Below are 23,915 nucleotides of genomic sequence, written 5' to 3' on the forward strand. Positions count from 1 at the left end.
TTCGTTCCCAACGAGCCAGGCGGCCCAAACTGCTGCATATACCCTGACTCTGCTTGCACCAAATGCAAGAGAAGTGGACACAATTTCCCTAGTTAAAATAATTTTAATGTTAGCAGGGAATATTAACTAAATATGCAGGTTTAAAAATATATACCTCTGTGTATTGATTTTAAGAAAGGCGTTTACGGTTAGGTACATTTGTGCAAAGATTGTGCTTTTTTTTCCGGCAATGCGCTTTTGTTAAATCATCAACCTTTTGGCTGTGATTCGATGAAGAATTAACAGGCCCCGCATTGATTACATGGAACGCAGGACAAGCTAGTTAAACCTAGTAATATCATCAACCCTCTCTCCCTCAGTGACATATCCTGACATAATGTAAACATAATACATTACCCTCTCTCCCTCAGTGACATATCCTGACATAATGTAAACATAATACATTACCCTCTCTCCCTCAGTGACATATCCTGACATAATGTAAACATTATACATTACCCTCAGTGACATATCCTGACATAATGTAAACGTTATACATTACCCTCTCTCCCTCAGTGACATATCCTGACATAATGTAAACATATAATGCATTACCCTCTCTCCCTCAGTGACATATCCTGACATAATGTAAACATTATACATTACCCTCAGTGACATATCCTGACATAATGTAAACGTTATACATTACCCTCTCTCCCTCAGTGACATATCCTGACATAATGTAAACGTTATACATTACCCTCTCTCCCTCAGTGACATATCCTGACATAATGTAAACGCTATACATTACCCTCAGTGACATATCCTGACATAATGTAAACGTAATACATTACCCTCAGTGACATATCCTGACATAATGTAAACGCTATACATTACCCTCTCTCAGTGACATATCCTGACATAATGTAAACGCTATACATTACCCTCAGTGACATATCCTGACATAATGTAAACGTTATACATTACCCTCTCTCCCTCAGTGACATATCCTGACATAATGTAAACGTAATACATTACCCTCTCTCCCTCAGTGACATTTCCTGACATAATGTAAACGTTATACATTACCCTCTCTCCCTCAGTGACATATCCTGATATAATGTAAACGTTACACATTACCCTCAGTGACATATCCTGACATAATGTAAACGTTACACATTACCCTCTCTCCCTCAGTGACATATCCTGACATAATGTAAACGTTATACATTACCCTCAGTGACATATCCTGACATAATGTAAACATTATACATTACCCTCTCTCTCTCTAAGTATTTTTCATATTCTCAGAGCCCCTCAGCAGCCTCCACTGATAGAGACGCACCAGTTTATCCAATACAGTCACACTCTACCCAAGTCCAAAATGACACCCTATTCCCTTTATAGAGCACTACATTCAACCAGGGCCCATAGTGCACTATATAGGGAGCGGTTTGGGATAGACCCTCAGTAATACACCCCTCTGTCTTCATCATGCCACTCTCAGGAAGAAAGCCTGTCAGTCTCAGAGTGGAGATGAGGACCTGTGGGACTCAACACCTGATCATTATTCAACACAGTACGATGCTCATTCTGTGAAGCTATAAACCACATGATTAAATGGAACACGACTATGTTGTAATGTCTACGGCTCTATTGGAACCATACGGAACACAGAACACTACCAACACTCTAGAACACGACTATGTTCTAATGTCTACGGCTCTATTGGAACCATACGGAACACAGAACACTACCAACACTCTAGAACACAACTATGTTGTAATGTCTACGGCTCTATTGGAACCATACGGAACACAGAACACTACCAACACTCTAGAACACGACTATGTTGTCATGTCTACGGCTCTATTGGAACCACACGGAACACTACCAACACAGGGGGTACTCAACTCCGACCCTACGGAGGTCTGGTTCTCTGTTCGACCTGGCGTCTCAGGTCTAAAAATCAGATTCTGATTAGATGCAGTAGAACTGGTTTCCAGGACCAGAGTTGAGCTGGAGGGTTCAAGAACATAGCTGGTTGTAGAAATCCAAATCTCACATTGTTGTTATTTACACACAGAGATATTAAACATGGCAAGGAGGAACAGGTTTGGTTCACCTGGTTCATGCCGTCACGCTGGCCTGAAGGTTTTCACTGAAGAAGTCGGTGCTTATTTGTTTATTTCTTGAGGATATATATTTTTTTCTCCATTTGGAATCGAGTTGTGTGTGTAGGCTTTCAGTAGACAAGGCCCTCAGCTGTCTGAGGCCTGTCAAACCAACACTCTGAACTACTAGTGAGAGCCAGGGAGGGTGCCAATTAATGTCGCCCGCCCCTCCCCATCATTAATTATTAAAGAGATACTTACTGGTTTACTGAATAGACGGATGGAATGGAACTGAAGATGCTTTCTCTAATGTCCTGCCTCAGGGTGCCTTTGGCCTTCAGAATCTCCACAAAGTACTGCAAGAGGGAGCACACACACACAGAGAGAGACGTACACACACACACACACAGAGAGACGTACACACACACACACACAGAGACGTACACACACAGAGAGAGACGTACACACAGAGAGAGACGTACACACACAGAGAGACGTACACACACAGAGAGAGACACACACACACACACACACACACACAGAGAGAGACGTACACACACACACACAGAGAGACACACACACAGAGAGAGACGTACACACACACACACACACACAGAGAGAGACGTACACACACACACAGAGAGAGAGACGTACACACACACAGAGAGAGACGTACACACACACACAGAGAGACGTACACACACACACACAGAGAGACGTACACACACACACACAGAGAGACGTACACACACACACAGAGAGAGACGTACACACACACACAGAGAGAGAGACGCACACACAGAGAGACACACAGAGAGACGCACACACACACAGAGAGAGACGCACACACACACAGAGAGACGCACACACACAGAGAGAGACGCACACACACAGAGAGAGACGCACACACACAGAGAGAGACGCACACACACAGAGAGACGCACACACACAGAGAGACGCACACACACAGAGAGACGCACACACACACGCAGAGACGTACACACACACGCAGAGACGTACACACACACGCAGAGACGTACACACACACAGAGACAAGAAAGAAGAACTTAGTATTTGTCTCGCCATTTGTCTAGCTAAGCCTGTCTGCTATCTAGCTGCATTGGTTCCATTGGATTCCCATGAGACAAACGGTTTAGGAGATTACACCACCGACAACTCAATTACTCCTCGTCCCGCGTCCCCAATGGCACTCTAGTCTGGGGTTGGATGAATTTACCACTGCACCGTCTATTTTTTGAATTTTTTATAATAATAATAATAATCGACAAAGTTTGTGGGCCATCGTCGACGGTGACGACATCGTGATGTCACAAACAACGGATTAGCATATTGGAACTTGACTGCAATACCAGAGTCTGGCAGCGCACAACAGAGCAGGTCGACAGGCCAAATGGCCTGTTTCCTATTGGCCGTAGCCTACACGTTCAACAGACAGCAGGTGGACATGCCAAATGGCCTGTTTCCTATTGGCCGTAGCCTACACGTTCACTACAGACAGCAAATGGCCTGTTTCCTATTGACATGCCAAATGGCCTGTTTCCTATTGGCCGTAGCCTACACGTTCAACAGACAGCAGGTGGACATGCCAAATGGCCTGTTTCCTATTGGCCGTAGCCTACACGTTCACTAGACAGCAGGTCGACATGCCAAATGGCCTGTTTCCTATTGGCCGTAGCCTACACGTTCACTAGACAGCAGGTCGACATGCCAAATGGCCTGTTTCCTATTGGCCGTAGCCTACACGTTCAACAGACAGCAGGTGGACATGCCAAATGGCCTGTTTCCTATTGGCCGTAGCCTACACGTTCACTAGACAGCAGGTCGACATGCCAAATGGCCTGTTTCCTATTGGCCGTAGCCTACACGTTCACTAGACAGCAGGTCAACATGCCAAATGGCCTGTTTCCTATTGGCCGTAGCCTACACGTTCACTAGACAGCAGGTCGACATGCCAAATGGCCTGTTTCCTATTGGCCGTAGCCTACACGTTCACTAGACAGCAGGTCGACATGCCAAATGGCCTGTTTCCTATTGGCCGTAGCCTCACAGACAGTTCAACAGACAGCAGGTGGACATGCCAAATGGCCTGTTTCCTATTGGCCGTAGCCTACACGTTCACTAGACAGCAGGTCGACATGCCAAATGGCCTGTTTCCGATTGGCCGTAGCCTACACGTTCACTAGACAGCAGGTGGACATGCCAAATGGCCTGTTTCCTATTGGCCGTAGCCTACACGTTCACTAGACAGCAGGTCGACATGCCAAATGGCCTGTTTCCTATTGGCCGTAGCCTACACGTTCACCAGAGAGCAGGTCGACATGCCAAATGGCCTGTTTCCTATTGGCCGTAGCCTACACGATCAACAGACAGCAGGTCGACATGCCAAATGGCCTGTTTCCTATTGGCCGTAGCCTACACGATCAACAGACAGCAGGTCGACATGCCAAATGGCCTGTTTCCTATTGGCCGTAGCCTACACGTTCAACAGAGCAGGTCGACATGCCAAATGGCCTGTTTCCTATTGGCCGTAGCCTACACGTTCACTAGACAGCAGGTCGACATGCCAAATGGCCTGTTTCCTATTGGCCGTAGCCTACACGTTCACCAGAGAGCAGGTCAACATGCCAAATGGCCTGTTTCCTATTGGCCGTAGCCTACACGATCAACAGACAGCAGGTCTCGACATGCCAAATGGCCTGTTTCCTATTGGCCGTAGCCTACACGATCAACAGACAGCAGGTCGACATGCCAAATGGCCTGTTTCCTATTGGCCGTAGCCTACACGTTCACTAGACAGCAGGTCGACATGCCAAATGGCCTGTTTCCTATTGGCCGTAGCCTACACGTTCACCAGAGAGCAGGTCGACATGCCAAATGGCCTGTTTCCTATTGGCCGTAGCCTACACGATCACTAGACAGCAGGTCAACATGCCAAATGGCCTGTTTCCTATTGGCCGTAGCCTACACGATCAACAGACAGCAGGTCGACATGCCAAATGGCCTGTTTCCTATTGGCCGTAGCCTACACGATCAACAGACAGCAGGTCGACATGCCAAATGGCCTGTTTCCTATTGGCCGTAGCCTACACGTTCACTAGACAGCAGGTCGACATGCCAAATGGCCTGTTTCCTATTGGCCGTAGCCTACACGTTCACTAGAGAGCAGGTCGACATGCCAAATGGCCTGTTTCCTATTGGCCGTAGCCTACACGATCAGGTCGGTGTACTGAACTTCAGTGTAACCAAAAGGTCGTACCAGCAAGGCGGACAAATCTGCCGTTATGCCCTTGAGCAAGGCGGTTAACGCCCAACATCAACCGGGCGTTAACTGCCTTGCTCAAGGGCATAACGGCAGATTTGTCCGCCTTGCTGGCTCTGGGATTCGAACCAGCGATGCCGAAGACACTTCTGTTGAACGCATTCAGTTGTACAATTGATTAGGTATCCCCTTTCCTGTTCCTGTTTCAGCAGACAAAATGGTCGAGTCCCAAAACGGCCCCCTATTCTACACATAGTTCACTACTGTTGAACAGAGCCCCATGGGTCCACATCAAAACTAGAACACAATATAGGGAATAGGGTGTAACTTGGCCCATATGACAGTATAAATAGCAGGTCACATACCGTGTTGACTAGTTGTAGTTGTTTACAGTATTTCTGTTCAGTTTGGACCAGGGCCCTGACTGTACGGGTTCTCTTCCTCTCCCACTTCTCCCTCTGCTCCTGGACACTACGGCTGCCGGTCGGGCCCACGGGGGTGGGGGAGAAACTCATGGTCTTACTGGGGCAGACACTGACCTCAGATCAGACCTGTAGACAGATGAAATCATTAGGGGGAGAAACTCATGGTCTTACTGGGGCGGGCCCACGGGGCGGGGAGAAACTCATGGTCTTACTGGGGCGGACACTGACCTCAGATCAGAACTGTAGAGAATAAAACATTGGACATTTTTTCCTGACTTTTTCCAAAAATTCACTAGGCCTAGAAATGTCACCTGAAGTTTGTGAAAAAGCTAAATCCAACAGCAATATTGACAATCACACTAATATGTTTTACATCGTCAAGGAATAAGTATTTCATAGAGCTCAATAACCAATAGTATTGCAGAAGACCCAAGGACACAGTGTTGAGGAAGGAACTGTGGTTGGTGATGCAATTAGTCCCTCCCTCGCTCTCCCTGACCCAGTCCGTCCGCTCTCCCTCCCAGAAAGGCACTGTGTGTCATTGATCAGACCCTGTTGTTTACAGTGTGTTAGTTAGTGGAAGGCTGTCGTTGACACCCGGGCACCCTGGGAGATGTCACTGGGGTTAATTGCTGCTAAAGCGCTGCCCTCAGACTAAGTAATGGCCCTGGATTCTAACGCTCGTCCCAAATGACACCCTATATAGTGCACTATGGGCCCTGGTCTAAAGTAGTGCACTATAAAAAGGGAATAGGGTGCCATTTGGGACACACAACCCAGGTGTCTCAGCCTGCTCCGTGGTACAACAGAGGAGATGACGCTAATGAGGGAGTCCAGGGAGGATTCCTAGTTCAGGGACAACAAGGGGAGAGGAGGGAGTCAGAGATGGGGAGAGAGCACTGGGTTACACACACACAGAGAGAGAGAGAGAGAAAGGGGAGAGAGAAAGGGAGGACACCTCTTAGCCAGGAGAAATGAAGGGGAGAGAGAAAGGGAGGACACCTCTTAGCCAGGGGACATGAGGGGAGAAAGGGAGGACACCTCTTAGCCAGGGGACATGAGGGGAGAAAGGGAGGACACCTCTTAGCCAGGGGACATGAAGAGGAGAAAGGGAGGACACCTCTTAGCCAGGGGACATGAGGGGAGAAAGGGAGGACACCTCTTAGCCAGGGGACATGAGGGGAGAAAGGGAGGACACCTCTTAGCCAGGGGACATGAGGGGAGAAAGGGAGGACACCTCTTAGCCAGGGGACATGAGGGGAGAAAGGGAGGACACCTCTTAGCCAGGAGAAATGAAGAGGAGAGAGAAAGGGAGGACACCTCTTAGCCAGGAGAAATGAAGGGAGAGAGAAAGGGAGGACACCTCTTAGCCAGGGGACATGAAGGGAGAGAGAAAGGGAGGACACCTCTTAGCCAGGGGACATGAGGGGAGAGAGAAAGGGAGGACACCTCTTAGCCAGGGGACATGAGGGGAGAGAGAAAGGGAGGACACCTCTTAGCCAGGGGACATGAGGGGAGAGAGAAAGGGAGGACACCTCTTAGCCAGGGGACATGAGGGGAGAAAGGGAGGACACCTCTTAGCCAGGGGACATGAAGGGGAGAAAGGGAGGACACCTCTTAGCCAGGGGACATGAAGGGGAGAAAGGGAGGACACCTCTTAGCCAGGGGACATGAAGGGGAGAAAGGGAGGACACCTCTTAGCCAGGGGACATGAAGGGGAGAAAGGGAGGACACCTCTTAGCCAGGGGACATGAAGGGGAGAAAGGGAGGACACCTCTTAGCCAGGGAACATGAGGGGAGAAAGGGAGGACACCTCTTAGCCAGGGGACATGAGGGGAGAAAGGGAGGAAACCTCTTAGCCAGGGGACATGAGGGGAGAAAGGGAGGACACCTCTTAGCCAGGAGAAATGAAGGGAGAGAGAAAGGGAGGACACCTCTTAGCCAGGGGACATGAAGGGAGAGAGAAAGGGAGGACACCTCTTAGCCAGGGGACATGAGGGGAGAGAGAAAGGGAGGACACCTCTTAGCCAGGGGACATGAGGGGAGAGAGAAAGGGAGGACACCTCTTAGCCAGGGGACATGAGGGGAGAGAGAAAGGGAGGACACCTCTTAGCCAGGGGACATGAGGGGAGAGAGAAAGGGAGGACACCTCTTAGCCAGGGGACATGAGGGGAGAGAGAAAGGGAGGACACCTCTTAGCCAGGGGACATGAGGGGAGAAAGGGAGGACACCTCTTAGCCAGGGGACATGAAGGGGAGAAAGGGAGGACACCTCTTAGCCAGGGGACATGAAGGGGAGAAAGGGAGGACACCTCTTAGCCAGGGGACATGAAGGGGAGAAAGGGAGGACACCTCTTAGCCAGGGGACATGAAGGGGAGAAAGGGAGGACACCTCTTAGCCAGGGGACATGAAGGGGAGAAAGGGAGGACACCTCTTAGCCAGGGAACATGAGGGGAGAAAGGGAGGACACCTCTTAGCCAGGGGACATGAGGGGAGAAAGGGAGGAAACCTCTTAGCCAGGGGACATGAGGGGAGAAAGGGAGGACACCTCTTAGCCAGGAGAAATGGAGAGAGAAAGGGAGGACACCTCTTAGCCAGGGGACATGAGGGGAGAAGGGGAGGACACCTCTTAGCCAGGGGACATGAGGGGAGAAAGGGAGGACACCTCTTAGCCAGGGGACATGAGGGGAGAAAGGGAGGACACCTCTTAGCCAGGGGACATGAGGGGAGAAAGGGAGGACACCTCTTAGCCAGGGGACATGAGGGGAGAAAGGGAGGACACCTCTTAGCCAGGAGAAATGAGGGGAGAAAGGGAGGACACCTCTTAGCCAGGGGACATGAGGGGAGAAAGGGAGGACACCTCTTAGCCAGGGGACATGGAGGGGAGAGAGAAAGGGAGGACACCTCTTAGCCAGGGGACATGAGGGGAGAAAGGGAGGACACCTCTTAGCCAATAAGAAGCAGACATGTCCATCTTCCATTCCTCCTTATGACACATTGGAGGTCTTCCCCATTAGCAGTAGAAACCTTTTCAGACGGTACGTCAGATTCAGTCCATTACGATCATCACGTCACACTGTGCTACGGAACCAGATTCAAATCTGGATATCAGCCTGGCCAGATTGTAAATGACAAAATGGAAGCAAAAATCGTACGTTCTGCGATTGGCTTGTGAGGCTAGGTCGACTGACAGGGGCTAGGTCGACTGACAAGGGCTAGGTCGACTGACATTTAGGTCGACTGACAGGGGCTAGTCGACTGACAGGGGCTAGGTCGACTGACAGGGGCAGGTCGACTGAAATGTAGCCAATGTATTACACTCAAATGTAGCTAGATCGCTAATCCAGAGTCGTACCGTTGCCTCAATGTGACAGGCTTGTCCAGATCATGGCATATGTAGCTCTTTATGATAATTAGCATTTAATTTTTGGGAGGTAAATATATTGCTAAAAAAAAAGTTGCCTTGTACTATAGAGATTTAGTTATCAAAAACGTTGTGCCAGGTTAAGCATAAACTAAACACAGACAAAATATATATATTTCACCTTTATTTAACCAGGTAGGCTAGTTGAGAACACCTTTATTTAACCAGGTAGGCTAGTTGAGAACACCTTTATTTAACCAGGTAGGCTAGTTGAGAACACCTTTATTTAACCAGGTAGGCTAGTTGAGAACACCTTTATTTAACCAGGTAGGCTAGTTGAGAACACCTTTATTTAACCAGGTAGGCTAGTTGAGAACACCTTTATTTAACCAGGTAGGCTAGTTGAGAACAAGTTCTCATTTACAACTGCGACCTGGCCAAGATAAAGCAAAGCAGTTCGACACATACAACACAGAGTTACACCTGGAATAAACAAACATACAATCAATAACACAATAGAAGAAAAAAGGTCTAACTTAAATCAAATCAAATGTATTTATAAAGCCCATGGTACATCAGCTGAGATCTCAAAGTGCTGTACAGAAACCCAGCCTAAAACCCCAAACAGCAAGCAATGCAGGTGTAGAAGCCCCCTTAAGGGTTTCTAAACATCTGTTATTGGAAATGTAATGTCGGAAAAACATGTTTGACCCTTAGGTTTTATGAGTTATGGCTTTGTCTATTCAAAGACCATGGCGGAAGTCGGCTCAAAACAACAGTGACGCAAGAGGATGTGGAATGACTGGGTTTCTGTGTTCACACGTGATTCCTTTTGATAAACCCGATTTATCTGCATTACAAATGAAAAGTCGTTTGGAAAAAGGAGATGAGTTTCAGGACGATGCATCATGCTGCCTTGTTGACAACATAACCGAGCGGATTACTGTTCAATTTGAGAAGGGCACACCTCCCTCACCGCTTTTGCACGTTTAAATGTGTCTTGCATGCGACAAAAGTAACACGTTTTCTATAACCTACAGGACAACAGTGCTACAAAAAAAAGTTTAAAAAAAACATAACTGAAATGTTTCTCGACGTGAGCACCGCAAATAACGTTTAGCTTTAACTAACAAACAAACAGTGAATTGTTTTCTGCAAAGTTCCACGACAACGTCGAAGAAATGCTGGATGGTTAAAGGTTAGCGACTCGACTTACACATTTACAGCGATATAACTGTACACACACGACATTAAAAATGTTGCTTAGGTTGAAAAGATGAACTAACCTGTCAATGTCTTCGTTTCTGTTCTGAAATTGAAATCCAGGCGCTCTATTCGGGCTGCTGTTCCTTCCGGGTTGTCGAGCGACGCTATTGGCTCCCGGTCCCCCAGGGGATATGACGGCATGGAAACGGACCCGCCCAGCCTTGTGACGTGGCAGGGCGTCAACAAGGCAGCGTGTTGCGACGTCCATTCTCTTTTCCATGCAATATATATGTTCGATTTTTACAAACTAGTTTTCATTGGGAAGGTAAATACAATGTTTAACTCAAAAGCAATCACTTTTGCAATGTGAAAACACAGAATCAGAACTCATTTACCAGGGGTTGCGGAGTAACAGATTACATGTAATCTGAGTAGGGAAAAAATATAATAATTTACATTACCATATTTTTTATTTATTATTGTAATCGGATTACAGATACTTTTGAAAAACAGGATGTTTACTTTTAAATTTAGAAAGGATGTTTGTGGGAAAAAAAAATACATTACGACACCTTTCTGTCTTCTCAATGACATTCGATTCAACATTGGAGAGAAAAAAAACGACCGCAAATTTAAATTTGTTCCACCTGAGCGAGTCTAACCACAAGTTAGAGACCACTGTGATGACACAGGTGTGTTTGATGGATCCCTTAATGTCTTCTGCTACTTAAAGTGGAACTGACAGCACTTTGACAGCATGACATCTTGTTCAAATCTGTCCAACCCCCAGGAAGAATAGGGTGCCTTTTTTTGTTTTGACATTTTCTGACAAGGGAGAGCTTAGATTTGGTCATTTTCACGTTTTCATAAATTCATAAATCAAATCAAATCAAATCAAATTTATTTATATAGCCCTTCGTACATCAGCTGATATCTCAAAGTGCTGTACAGAAACCCAGCCTAAAACCCCAAACAGCAAACAATGCAGGTGTAAAAGCACGGTGGCTAGGAAAAACTCCCTAGAAAGGCCAAAACCTAGGAAGAAACCTAGAGAGGAACCGGGCTATGTGGGGTGGCCAGTCCTCTTCTGGCTGTGCCGGGTAGAGATTATAACAGAAAATAACAGAAAATGACCAAGATGTTCAAATGTTCATAAATGACCAGCATGGTCAAATAATAATAAGGCAGAACAGTTGAAACTGGAGCAGCAGCACAGTCAGGTGGACTGGGGACAGCAAGGAGCCATCATGTCAGGTAGTCCTGGGGCACGGTCCTAGGGCTCAGGTCCTCCGAGAGAGAGAAAGAAAGAGAGAATTAGAGAGAGCATATGTGGGGTGGCCAGTCCTCTTCTGGCTGTGCCGGGTGGAGATTATAACAGAACGTGGCCAAGATGTTCAAATGTTCATAAATGACCAGCATGGTTGAATAATAGTAAGGCAGAACAGTTGAAACTGGAGCAGGATCATAGAATGTTTGGGAATGATGTAGAGTAAGACATTTGTGAAAATTCTATCACAATATAGAGTGGCTGTGTGTTTGGACAATTAATAAACCCTGCAGTAAATAAATCCTAATAAAAAAAATGTGTCTCATCCAGGACCAGAGTCTACGCAGACCGGTGCACCATAGCCAATCAGAGACCAGAGTCTACACAGACCGGTGCACCATAGCCAATCAGAGACCAGAGTCTACGCAGACCGGTGCACCATAGCCAATCAGAGACCAGAGTCTACGCAGACCGGTGCACCATAGCCAATCAGAGCTACAGGAGGCCTATATGCAAATAAGCCATTTGGCACATTGGCCTGGCATCGTTCTCTTTGAACTGGACTGTGTGTTTACAGACAGTAGGGCCTGTCATCATTCACTATGAACTGGACTGTGTGTTTACAGACAGTAGGGCCTGTCATCATTCACTATGAACTGGACTGTGTGTTTACAGACAGTAGGGCCTGTTAGTCACTATGAACTGGACTGTGTTTACAGACAGTAGGGCCTGTCATCATTCACTATGAACTGGACTGTGTGTTTACAGACAGTAGGGCCTGTTAGTCACTATGAACTGGACTGTGTGTTTACAGACAGTAGGGCCTGTTAGTCACTATGAACTGGACTGTGTGTTTACAGACAGTAGGGCCTGTTAGTCACTATGAACTGGACTGTGTGTTTACAGACAGTAGGGCCTGTCATCATTCACTATGAACTGGACTGTGTGTTTACAGACAGTAGGGCCTGTTAGTCACTATGAACTGGACTGTGTGTTTACAGACAGTAGGGCCTGTTAGTCACTATGAACTGGACTGTGTGTTTACAGACAGTAGGGCCTGTTAGTCACTATGAACTGGACTGTGTGTTTACAGACAGTAGGGCCTGTCAGTCACTATGAACTGGACTGTGTGTTTACAGACAGTAGGGCCTGTCATCATTCACTATGAACTGGACTGTGTGTTTACAGACAGTAGGGCCTGTCATCATTCACTATGAACTGGACTGTGTGTTTACAGACAGTAGGGCCTGTCAGTCACTATGAACTGGACTGTGTTTACAGACAGTAGGGCCTGTCAGTCACTATGAACTGGACTGTGTGTTTACAGACAGTAGGGCCTGTCAGTCACTATGAACTGGACTGTGTGTTTACAGACAGTAGGGCCTGTCAGTCACTATGAACTGGACTGTGTGTTTACAGACAGTAGGGCCTGTCATCATTCACTATGAACTGGACTGTGTGTTTACAGACAGTAGGGCCTGTCAGTCACTATGAACTGGACTGTGTGTTTACAGACAGTAGGGCCTGTCAGTCACTATGAACTGGACTGTGTGTTTACAGACAGTAGGGCCTGTCATCAGTCACTATGAACTGGACTGTGTGTTTACAGACAGTAGCAGCAACACGACTTTAGATCATGAGAACACATTCACCAAAAGCCACAAAATACACCTGAATGGATTTCTGCAAATATGTAAATACCAGGGGAGTCCTCTTACATTTGGGAACTTAAGTCCTGTTGATCAAACAACCATGGGAGGCAACCTAGTTCCAAAACGAATTAAATCATTTTTCACCCTGTGTAAACCCCCCCCAGCACGGTAACATTTACATTTACATTTAAGTCATTTAGCAGACGCTCTTATCCAGAGCGACTTACCTGGGCCAGATAATCAATCCCCCTCAGTCTCTCTCCTTCCCCATCTGTTTAGTGGAAGTGTGAAGATAGATGTGACAAGCACAGTTCTCAATCTCCCTGGTGATGCTGAATCCAGACATTCACATTGACAAAATACAACAATCAGATTCAGTACTCAGAGGAAAAGTCACAGGATACAGTCAATAATACAGTAGAACAAAAGAAAACAAAAAGTCTATATACAGTGAGTGCAAATAAGGTAGTTAAGGCAATAAATAGGCCATGGTGTCGATGACAATATAGCAATTAAAACACTGGAATGGTAGATGTGCAGAAGATGAATAAGAACAGCCTCGGAACAGTGGGGTTAACTTCCTGTTCAGGGGCAGAACAGCACATTTGTACCTTGTCAACTCGGGGGTTTGAATTTGCAACCTTTCGGTTACTAGTCCAACGCTCTAACCACTAGGCTACCCTGCCCCCTCTACACTCTAACCACTAGGCTACCCTGCCCCCTCTACACTCTAACCACTAGGCTACCCTGCCCCCTCTACACTCTAACCACTAGGCTACCCTGCCCCCTCTACACTCTAACCACTAGGCTACCCTGCCGCCTCTACACTCTAACCACTAGGCTACCCTGCCGCCTCTACACTCTAACCACTAGGCTACCCTGCCACCTCTACACTCTAACCACTAGGCTACCCTGCCGCCTCTACACTCTAACCACTAGGCTACCCTGCCGCCTCTACACTCTAACCACTAGGCTACCCTGCCGCCTCTACACTCTAACCACTAGGCTACCCTGACCCCTCTACACTCTAACCACTAGGCTACCCTGCCACCTCTACACTCTAACCACTAGGCTACCCTGCCGCCTCTACACTCTAACCACTAGGCTACCCTGCATCTAACCACTAGGCTACCCTGCCCCCTCTACACTCTAACCACTAGGCTACCCTGCCACCTCTACACTCTAACCACTAGGCTACCCTGCCGCCCCTCCACTCTAACCACTAGGCTACCCTGCCACCTCTACACTCTAACCACTAGGCAACCCTGCCACCTCTACACTCTAACCACTAGGCTACCCTGCCGCCTCTACACTCTAACCACTAGGCTACCCTGCCGCCTCTACACTCTAACCACTAGGCTACCCTGCCCCCTCTACACTCTAACCACTAGTCTACCCTGCCGCCTCTACACTCTAACCACTAGGCTACCCTGCCACCCCTCCACTCTAACCACTAGGCTACCCTGCCACCTCTACACTCTAACCACTAGGCTACCCTGCCCCCTCTACACTCTAACCACTAGGCTACCCTGCCGCCTCTACACTCTAACCACTAGGCTACCCTGCCCCCTCTACACTCTAACCACTAGACTACCCTGCCGCCTCTACACTCTAACCACTAGGCTACCCTGCCCCCTCTACACTCTAACCACTAGACTACCCTGCCACCTATACACTCTAACCACTAGGCTACCCTGCCGCCTCTACACTCTAACCACTAGGCTACCCTGCAGCCTCTACACTCTAACCACTAGGCTACCCTGCCACCTATACACTCTAACCACTAGGCTACCCTGCCACCCCTCCACTCTAACCACTAGGCTACCCTGCCCCCTCTACACTCTAACCACTAGGCTACCCTGCCACCTCTACACTCTAACCACTAGGCTACCTGCCACCTCTACACTCTAACCACTAGGCTACCCTGCCACCCCTCCACTCTAACCACTAGGCTACCCTGCCACCTCTACACTCTAACCACTAGGCTACCCTGCCACCTCTACACTCTAACCACTAGGCTACCCTGCCACCTCTACACTCTAACCACTAGGCTACCCTGCCACCTCTACACTCTAACCACTAGGCTACCCTGCCACCTCTACACTCTAACCACTAGGCTACCCTGCCACCTCTACACTCTAACCACTAGGCTACCCTGCCACCTCTACACTCTAACCACTAGGCTACCCTGCCGCCCCTACACTCTAACCACTAGGCTACCCTGCCACCTCTACACTCTAACCACTAGGCTACCCTGCCACCTCTACACTCTAACCACTAGGCTACCCTGCCACCTCTACACTCTAACCACTAGGCTACCCTGCCACCTCTACACTCTAACCACTAGGCTACCCTGCCACCTCTACACTCTAACCACTAGGCCACCCTGCCCCCTCTACACTCTAACCACTAGGCTACCCTGCCTCCTCTACACTCTAACCACTAGGCTACCCTGCCCCCTCTACACTCTAACCACTAGGCTACCCTGCCACCTCTACACTCTAACCACTAGGCTACCCTGCCGCCTCTACACTCTAACCACTAGGCTACCCTGCCACCTCTACACTCTAACCACTAGGCTACCCTACCACCTCTACACTCTAACCACTAGGCTACCCTGCCGCCCCATGAACAGTATAGCGTTCGACCTGAATCTGTCATTTGTAGACCAACAACTGTAGTTGGGAAACCAGGATAACTGTTGATGATGCTGATCTCGGATCTTGTTAGAGCTGTAGTAAAAAATCAAATAAAAAGTCTGTGAGTTGAAACACACGCTGGTCTCTTCTTGCCCCGTAGACTTAATTACCAACAAGTGGGCATGTGCTCTTCTCTGCCAGTGCGTCTATCTCTACTGGGGAATTCAGTCTCCCCCTTGGTGATTGGCTACATCCTCGTAGGAAATGAAGGAAAGAGAGAGAAACATATCAGCACATTTCAACACTAATTATAAAACAGTGTTGGATATTAAGATGAACGAGACGCCCCACTAAATCAGTCTTAGGAACAGTTATAGCCTCAGCAGCTCCCGGTAGAAGAAGGAACTGTCCCAAAATTGTATTTTATTTTTTAAATCTTTATTTCACCTTTATTTAACCAGGTAGGCTAGTTGAGAACACCTTTATTTAACCAGGTAGGCTAGTTGAGAACACCTTTATTTAACCAGGTAGGCTAGTTGAGAACACCTTTATTTAACCAGGTAGGCTAGTTGAGAACACCTTTATTTAACCAGGTAGTATAGTTGAGAACACCTTTATTTAACCAGGTAGTATAGTTGAGAACACCTTTATTTAACTAGGTAGGCTAGTTGAGAACACCTTTATTTAACCAGGTAGTATAGTTGAGAACACCTTTATTTAACCAGGTAGGCTAGTTGAGAACACCTTTATTTAACCAGGTAGTATAGTTGAGAACACGTTCTCATTTACAACTGCGATCTGGCCAAGATAAAGCAGAGCAGTTCGACACAAACAACAACACAGAGTTACACCTGGAATAAACAAAAACATACAGTCAATAATACAGTAGAACAAAAGAAAACAAAAAGTCTATATACAGTGAGTGCAAATGAGGTAAGATAAGGAAATAAATAGGCCATGGTGGCGAAATAATTACAGTATAGCAATTAAACACTGGAATGGTAGATCGGCAGAAGATGAATGTGGAAGTAGAGACACGGGGGAGCAAAGAATCAAGATAAATAAATAAATACAGAATAGGGATGAGGTAGGTAGATAAATGGCCACCTATTCCCTATGTACTATATAGTGCACTACTTACCCTATGGCCTCTGGTCAACAGTAGTGCACTATAGAGAGAATAGAGAGCCATTTGGGACGAATGTCCCCGGCGGAGCGTCGAACACCCTGCCCTCTAAATATATAAAACAAAGCGGGGAGCTCGGAGTCCCGCCCCCAGTAGCCGCGGGGAGCTCGGAGTCCCGCCCCCAGTAGCCGCGGGGAGCTCAGAGTCCCGCCCCCAGTAGCCGCGGGGAGCTCAGAGTCCCGCCCCCAGTAGCCGCGGGGAGCTCAGAGTCCCGCCCCCAGTAGCCGCGGGGAGCTCGGAGTCCCGCCCCCAGTAGCCGCGGGGAGCTCGGAGTCCCGCCCCCAGTAGCCGCGGGAGCTCGGAGTCCCGCCCCCAGTAGCCGCGGGGAGCTCGGAGTCCCGCCCCCAGTAGCCGCTAACACTGACATCTACTGTCTGAGTTGTGCTGCTCATCACAATTACACAGGCAGGAGAACAGTGGATCCAGGAGGGGAGTGTGAGTGACTGAAACAGGAAATGATGTCAGGATACATCCTATGCATGAACCTGAGTGTCAGGTAAGACAAAGAATTAGAGATATCCTATAGTTTACTATGGTTACTATATCTTCTAGAGATATCCTATAGTTTACTATGGTTTCTATATCTTCTAGAGATATCCTATAGTTTACTAGGGTTTCTATATCTTCTAGAGATATCCTATAGTTTACTATGGTTTCTATATCTTCTAGAGATATCCTATAGTTTACTATGGTTTCTATAGTTTACTATGGTTTCTATATCTTCTAGAGATATCCTATAGTTTACTAGGGTTTCTATATCTTCTAGAGATATCCTATAGTTTACTATGGTTTCTATATCTTCTAGAGATGTCCTATAGTTTACTATGGTTTCTATATCTTCTAGAGATATCCTATAGTTTACTATGGTTTCTATATCTCCTAGAGATATCCTATAGTTTACTATGGTTACTATATCTTCTAGAGATATCCTATAGTTTACTATGGTTTCTATATCTCCTAGAGATATCCTATAGTTTACTATGGTTACTATATCTTCTAGAGATATCCTATAGTTTACTATGGTTACTATATCTTCTAGAGATATCCTATAGTTTACTAGGGTTCGTATATCTCCTAGAGATATCCTATAGTTTACTATGGTTTCTATATCTTCTAGAGATATCCTATAGTTTACTAGGGTTCCTATATCTCCTAGAGATATCCTATAGTTTACTATGGTTACTATATCTTCTAGAGATATCCTATAGTTTACTAGGGTTCCTATATCTCCTAGAGATATCCTATAGTTTACTATGGTTTCTATATCTTCTAGAGATATCCTATAGTTTACTATGGTTTCTATATCTTCTAGAGATATCCTATAGTTTACTATGGTTTCTATATCTTCTAGAGATATCCTATAGTTTACTATGGTTTCTATATCTTCTAGAGATATCCTATAGTTTTTCTATATCTAATAATAATTACTATGGTTTCTAGATATCTTCTAGAGATATCCTATAGTTTACTATGGTTTCTATATCTTCTAGAGATATCCTATAGTTTACTATGGTTTCTATATCTTCTAGAGATATCCTATAGTTTACTATGGTTTCTATATCTTCTAGAGATATCCTATAGTTTACTATGGTTTCTATATCTTCTAGAGATATCCTATAGTTTACTATGGTTTCTATATCTTCTAGAGATATCCTATAGTTTACTATGGTTTCTATATCTTCTAGAGATATCCTATAGTTTACTATGGTTTCTATATCTTCTAGAGATATCCTATAGTTTACTATGGTTTCTATATCTTCTAGAGATATCCTATAGTTTACTATGGTTTCTATATCTTCTAGAGATATCCTATAGTTTACTATGGTTTCTATATCTTCTAGAGATATCCTATAGTTTACTATGGTTTCTATATCTTCTAGAGATATCCTATAGTTTACTATGGTTTCTATATCTTCTAGAGATATCCTATAGTTTACTATGGTTTCTATATCTTCTAGAGATATCCTATAGTTTACTATGGTTTCTATATCTTCTAGAGATATCCTATAGTTTACTATGGTTTCTATATCTTCTAGAGATATCCTATAGTTTACTATGGTTTCTATATCTTCTAGAGATATCCTATAGTTTACTATGGTTTCTATATCTTCTAGAGATATCCTATAGTTTACTATGGTTTCTATATCTTCTAGAGATATCCTATAGTTTACTATGGTTTCTATATCTTCTAGAGATATCCTTTACTAGTTTATATCTTCTAGAGATTCCTATATTTACTATGGTTTCTATATCTTCTAGAGATATCCTATAGTTTACTATGGTTTCTATATCTTCTAGAGATATCCTATAGTTTACTATGGTTTCTATATCTTCTAGAGATATCCTATAGTTTACTATGGTTTCTATATCTTCTAGAGATATCCTATAGTTTACTATGGTTTCTATATCTTCTAGAGATATCCTATAGTTTACTATGGTTTCTATATCTTCTAGAGATATCCTATAGTTTACTATGGTTTCTATATCTTCTAGAGATATCCTATAGTTTACTATGGTTTCTATATCTTAGAGATATCCTAGAGGTTTCTATATCTTCTAGAGATATCCTATAGTTTACTATGGTTTCTATATCTTCTAGAGATATCCTATAGTTTACTATGGTTTCTATATCTTCTAGAGATATCCTATAGTTTACTATGGTTTCTATATCTTCTAGAGATATCCTATAGTTTACTATGGTTTCTATATCTTCTAGAGATATCCTATAGTTTACTATGGTTTCTATATCTTCTAGAGATATCCTGTATATATCTTCTAGAGATATCCTATAGTTTACTATGGTTTCTATATCTTCTAGAGATATCCTATAGTTTACTAGGGTTTCTATATCTTCTAGAGATATCCTATAGTTTACTATGGTTTCTATATCTTCTAGAGATATCTATGGTTTCTATATCTTCTAGAGATATAGTTTACTATGGTTTCTATATCTTCTAGAGATATCCTATAGTTTACTATGGTTTATCTATATTTACTATCTAGAGATATCCTATAGTTTACTATGGTTTCTATATCTTCTAGAGATATCCTATAGTTTACTATGGTTTCTATATCTTCTAGAGATATCCTATAGTTTACTATGGTTTCTATATCTTCTAGAGATATCCTATAGTTTACTATGGTTTCTATATCTTCTAGAGATATCCTATAGTTTACTATGGTTTCTATATCTTCTAGAGATATCCTATAGTTTACTATGGTTTCTATATCTTCTAGAGATATCCTATATATCTCTAGAGATATCCTACTATGGTTTCTATATCTTCTAGAGATATCCTATAGTTTACTATGGTTTCTATATCTTCTAGAGATATCCTATAGTTTACTATGGTTTCTATATCTTCTAGAGATATCCTATAGTTTACTATGGTTTCTATATCTTCTAGAGATATCCTATAGTTTACTATGGTTTCTATATCTTCTAGAGATATCCTATAGTTTACTATGTTTCTTACTAGAGATATCCTATAGTTTATATCTATCTAGAGATATCCTATAGTTTACTATGGTTTCTATATCTTCTAGAGATATCCTATAGTTTACTATGGTTTCTATATCTTCTAGAGATATCCTATAGTTTACTATGGTTTCTATATCTTCTAGAGATATCCTATAGTTTACTATGGTTTCTATATCTTCTAGAGATATCTATGGTTTCTATATCTAGAGTTTACTATGGTTTCTATATCTTCTAGAGATATCCTATAGTTTACTATGGTTTCTATATCTTCTAGAGATATCCTATAGTTTACTATGGTTTCTATATCTTCTAGAGATATCCTATAGTTTACTATGGTTTCTATATCTTCTAGAGATATCTTCTATATCTTCTAGATATCCTATAGTTTACTATGGTTTCTATATCTTCTAGAGATATCCTATAGTTTATAGTTTACTATGGTTTCTATATCTTCTAGAGATATCTATATCTATAGTTTACTATGGTTTCTATATCTTCTAGAGATATCCTATAGTTTACTATGGTTTCTATATCTTCTAGAGATATCCTATAGTTTACTATGGTTTCTATATCTTCTAGAGATATCATATAGTTTACTATTTACTATCATGTAATATCCAGGCAATATCCATGTACTATCATGTAATATCCAGGTAATATCCATATACTATCATGTAATATCCAGGTAATATCCATATACTATCATGTAATATCCAGGTAATATCCATGTACTATCCAGGTAATATCCATGTACTATCCAGGTAATATCCATGTACTATCCAGGTAATATCCATGTACTATCCAGGTAATATCCATGTACTATCCAGGTAATATCCATGTACTATCCAGGTAATATCCATGTACTATCCAGGTAATATCCATGTACTATCCAGGTAATATCCATGTACTATCCAGGTAATATCCATGTACTATCATGTAATATCCAGGTAATATCCATGTACTATCATGTAATATCCAGGTAATATCCATGTACTATCATGTAATATCCAGGTAATATCCATGTACTATCATGTAATATCCAGGTAATATCCATGTACTATCATGTAATATCCAGGTAATATCCATGTACTATCATGTAATATCCAGGTAATATCCATGTACTATCATGTAATATCCAGGTAATATCCATGTACTATCATGTAATATCCAGGTAATATCCATGTACTATCATGTAATATCCAGGTAATATCCATGTACTATCATGTAATATCCAGGTAATATCCATGTACTATCATGTAATATCCAGGTAATATCCATGTACTATCATGTAATATCCAGGTAATATCCATGTACTATCATGTAATATCCATATACTATCCATGTACTATCCAGGTAATATCCATGTAATATCCATATACTATCATGTACTATCCAGGTACTATCCAGGTACTATCCAGGTAATATCCATGTAATATCCATATACTATCATGTAATATCCATGTACTATCATGTACTATCCAGGTACTATCCAGGTACTATCCAGGTAATATCCATATACTATCATGTAATATCCATATACTATCATGTACTATCCGTGTAATATCCATGTACTATCATGTAATATCCATGTACTATCATGTAATATCCATGTAATATCCATATACTATCATGTAATATCCATGTACTATCATGTAATATCCAGGTAATATCCATGTACTATCATGTAATATCCATGTACTATCATGTAATATCCAGGTAATATCCATGTACTATCATGTAATATCCGTGTACTATCATGTACTATCATGTAATATCATGTAATATCCATGTAATATCCATGTACTATCATGTAATATCCATGTACTATCATGTAATATCCAGGTAATATCCATGTAATATCATGTAATATCATGTAATATCCATGTAATATCCAGGTAATATCATGTAATATCCGTGTACTATCATGTACTATCATGTACTATCATGTAATATCTGTGTACTATCCATGTACTATCCATGTAATATCCATGTAATATCCATGTAATATCCATGTACTATCCAGGTAATATCCGTGTACTATCCGTGTAAGGGGGGGTAGTAGAGGTCTGACTCAGCCCTCCACTCTTTATTGATTTCTATAGCTGCTTCCCTATATAGTGCACTCCTTTTGACCAGGACCCATAGAGGCTCTGCTCCTTTTTTTAGAGAATAGGATTCTACTTGGCACACAGCCTAAGTTTATTGTGTTTCCAGTTTCCAAGACATTTGATATAGTAATAATTGGGAACCCACACAGAATCTGTGCAAATTAGGGCCTATTTAGCCTGGGGGGGTGAGATATAACTGTAAACGGTACGGACACCTCACAAGACAAAGGGTCCTTTTTTTGTGGGGGGGTTTTTTGACCTGAGGAAAGAAACGAGAGGAAAAGTGATAGAATATGCGTCAATAACCGGAGGTAGACGAGTAGAGGAGTAGTAACTCTCTCAGGGTTTCCCTGCTGCTTCGTGGTACATTATTCATCTAGCAGAGAGCCAGAGGGCTCGTCATTGACCTCAGCACCTCGCAACACAAACCCTGCATACCAAATGGAGCCCTATATAGTACACTAGCATAGACCAGAGCCCTATTCCCTATATAGCACACTACTATAGACCAGAGCCCTATTCCCTATATAGCACACTACTATAGACCAGAGCCCTATTCCCTATATAGCACACTACTATAGACCAGAGCCCTATTCCCTATATAGTGCACTACTTTAGACCAGAGACCTATTCCCTATATAGTACACTACTTTAGACCAGAGCCCTATTCCCTATATAGTACACTACTTTAGACCAGAGCCCTATTCCCTATATAGCACACTACTATAGACCAGAGCCCTATTCCCTATATAGCAAACTACTATAGACCAGAGCCCTATTCCCTATATAGTACACTACTATAGACCAGAGCCCTATTCCCTATATAGTACACTACTATTGTCATGTTTTGTCATTGGTTATCATGTCTTGTCTCTGTGCTTCCCTTCTATTCGTTTCCCTCTGCTGGTCTTATTAGGTTCTTTCCCTCTTTCTATCCCTCTCTCTCCCCCTCCCTCTCTCCCTCTCTCGCTCTCTCTCTCTATCGTTCCGTTCCTGCTCCCAGCTGTTCCTCATTCTCCTAACTACCTCATTTACTCTTTCACACCTGTCCCCTATTTTGCCCTCTGATTAGAGTCCCTATTTCTCCCTCTGTTTTCCGCTTCTGTCCTTGTCGGATCCTTGTTTGATGTTTGCTGTGCTGTGTCCTTGTTCCGCCCTGTCGTGTTTTTGCCTTCTTCAGATGCTGCGTGTGAGCAGGTGTCTATGTCAGCTAC

At 43.9% G+C, this 23,915-nt stretch overlaps 1 protein-coding gene across 1 annotated transcript in view; it reads right to left on the reverse strand.

The window, feature by feature from the left end:
• Window positions 1-10,560, reverse strand: part of LOC123995639 (rho guanine nucleotide exchange factor 39-like) — a 91,795-nt gene extending 81,235 nt beyond the window's left edge. The window contains exons 1-3 of the mRNA XM_046299287.1: window positions 10,449-10,560; window positions 5,739-5,924; window positions 2,355-2,449 (exon numbers count right to left, since the gene is read on the reverse strand). Of these exons, the coding sequence (XP_046155243.1) occupies window positions 2,355-2,449; window positions 5,739-5,888 (245 nt within the window). The 5' untranslated portion in view covers window positions 5,889-5,924; window positions 10,449-10,560. The remainder of the gene's footprint in view (window positions 1-2,354; window positions 2,450-5,738; window positions 5,925-10,448) is intronic.
• Window positions 10,561-23,915: the final 13,355 nt, after the last annotated feature.

This window comes from Oncorhynchus gorbuscha, linkage group LG14 (genome assembly GCF_021184085.1).
Source record: "Oncorhynchus gorbuscha isolate QuinsamMale2020 ecotype Even-year linkage group LG14, OgorEven_v1.0, whole genome shotgun sequence".
NCBI classification, from domain to species: Eukaryota; Metazoa; Chordata; class Actinopteri; order Salmoniformes; family Salmonidae; genus Oncorhynchus; species Oncorhynchus gorbuscha.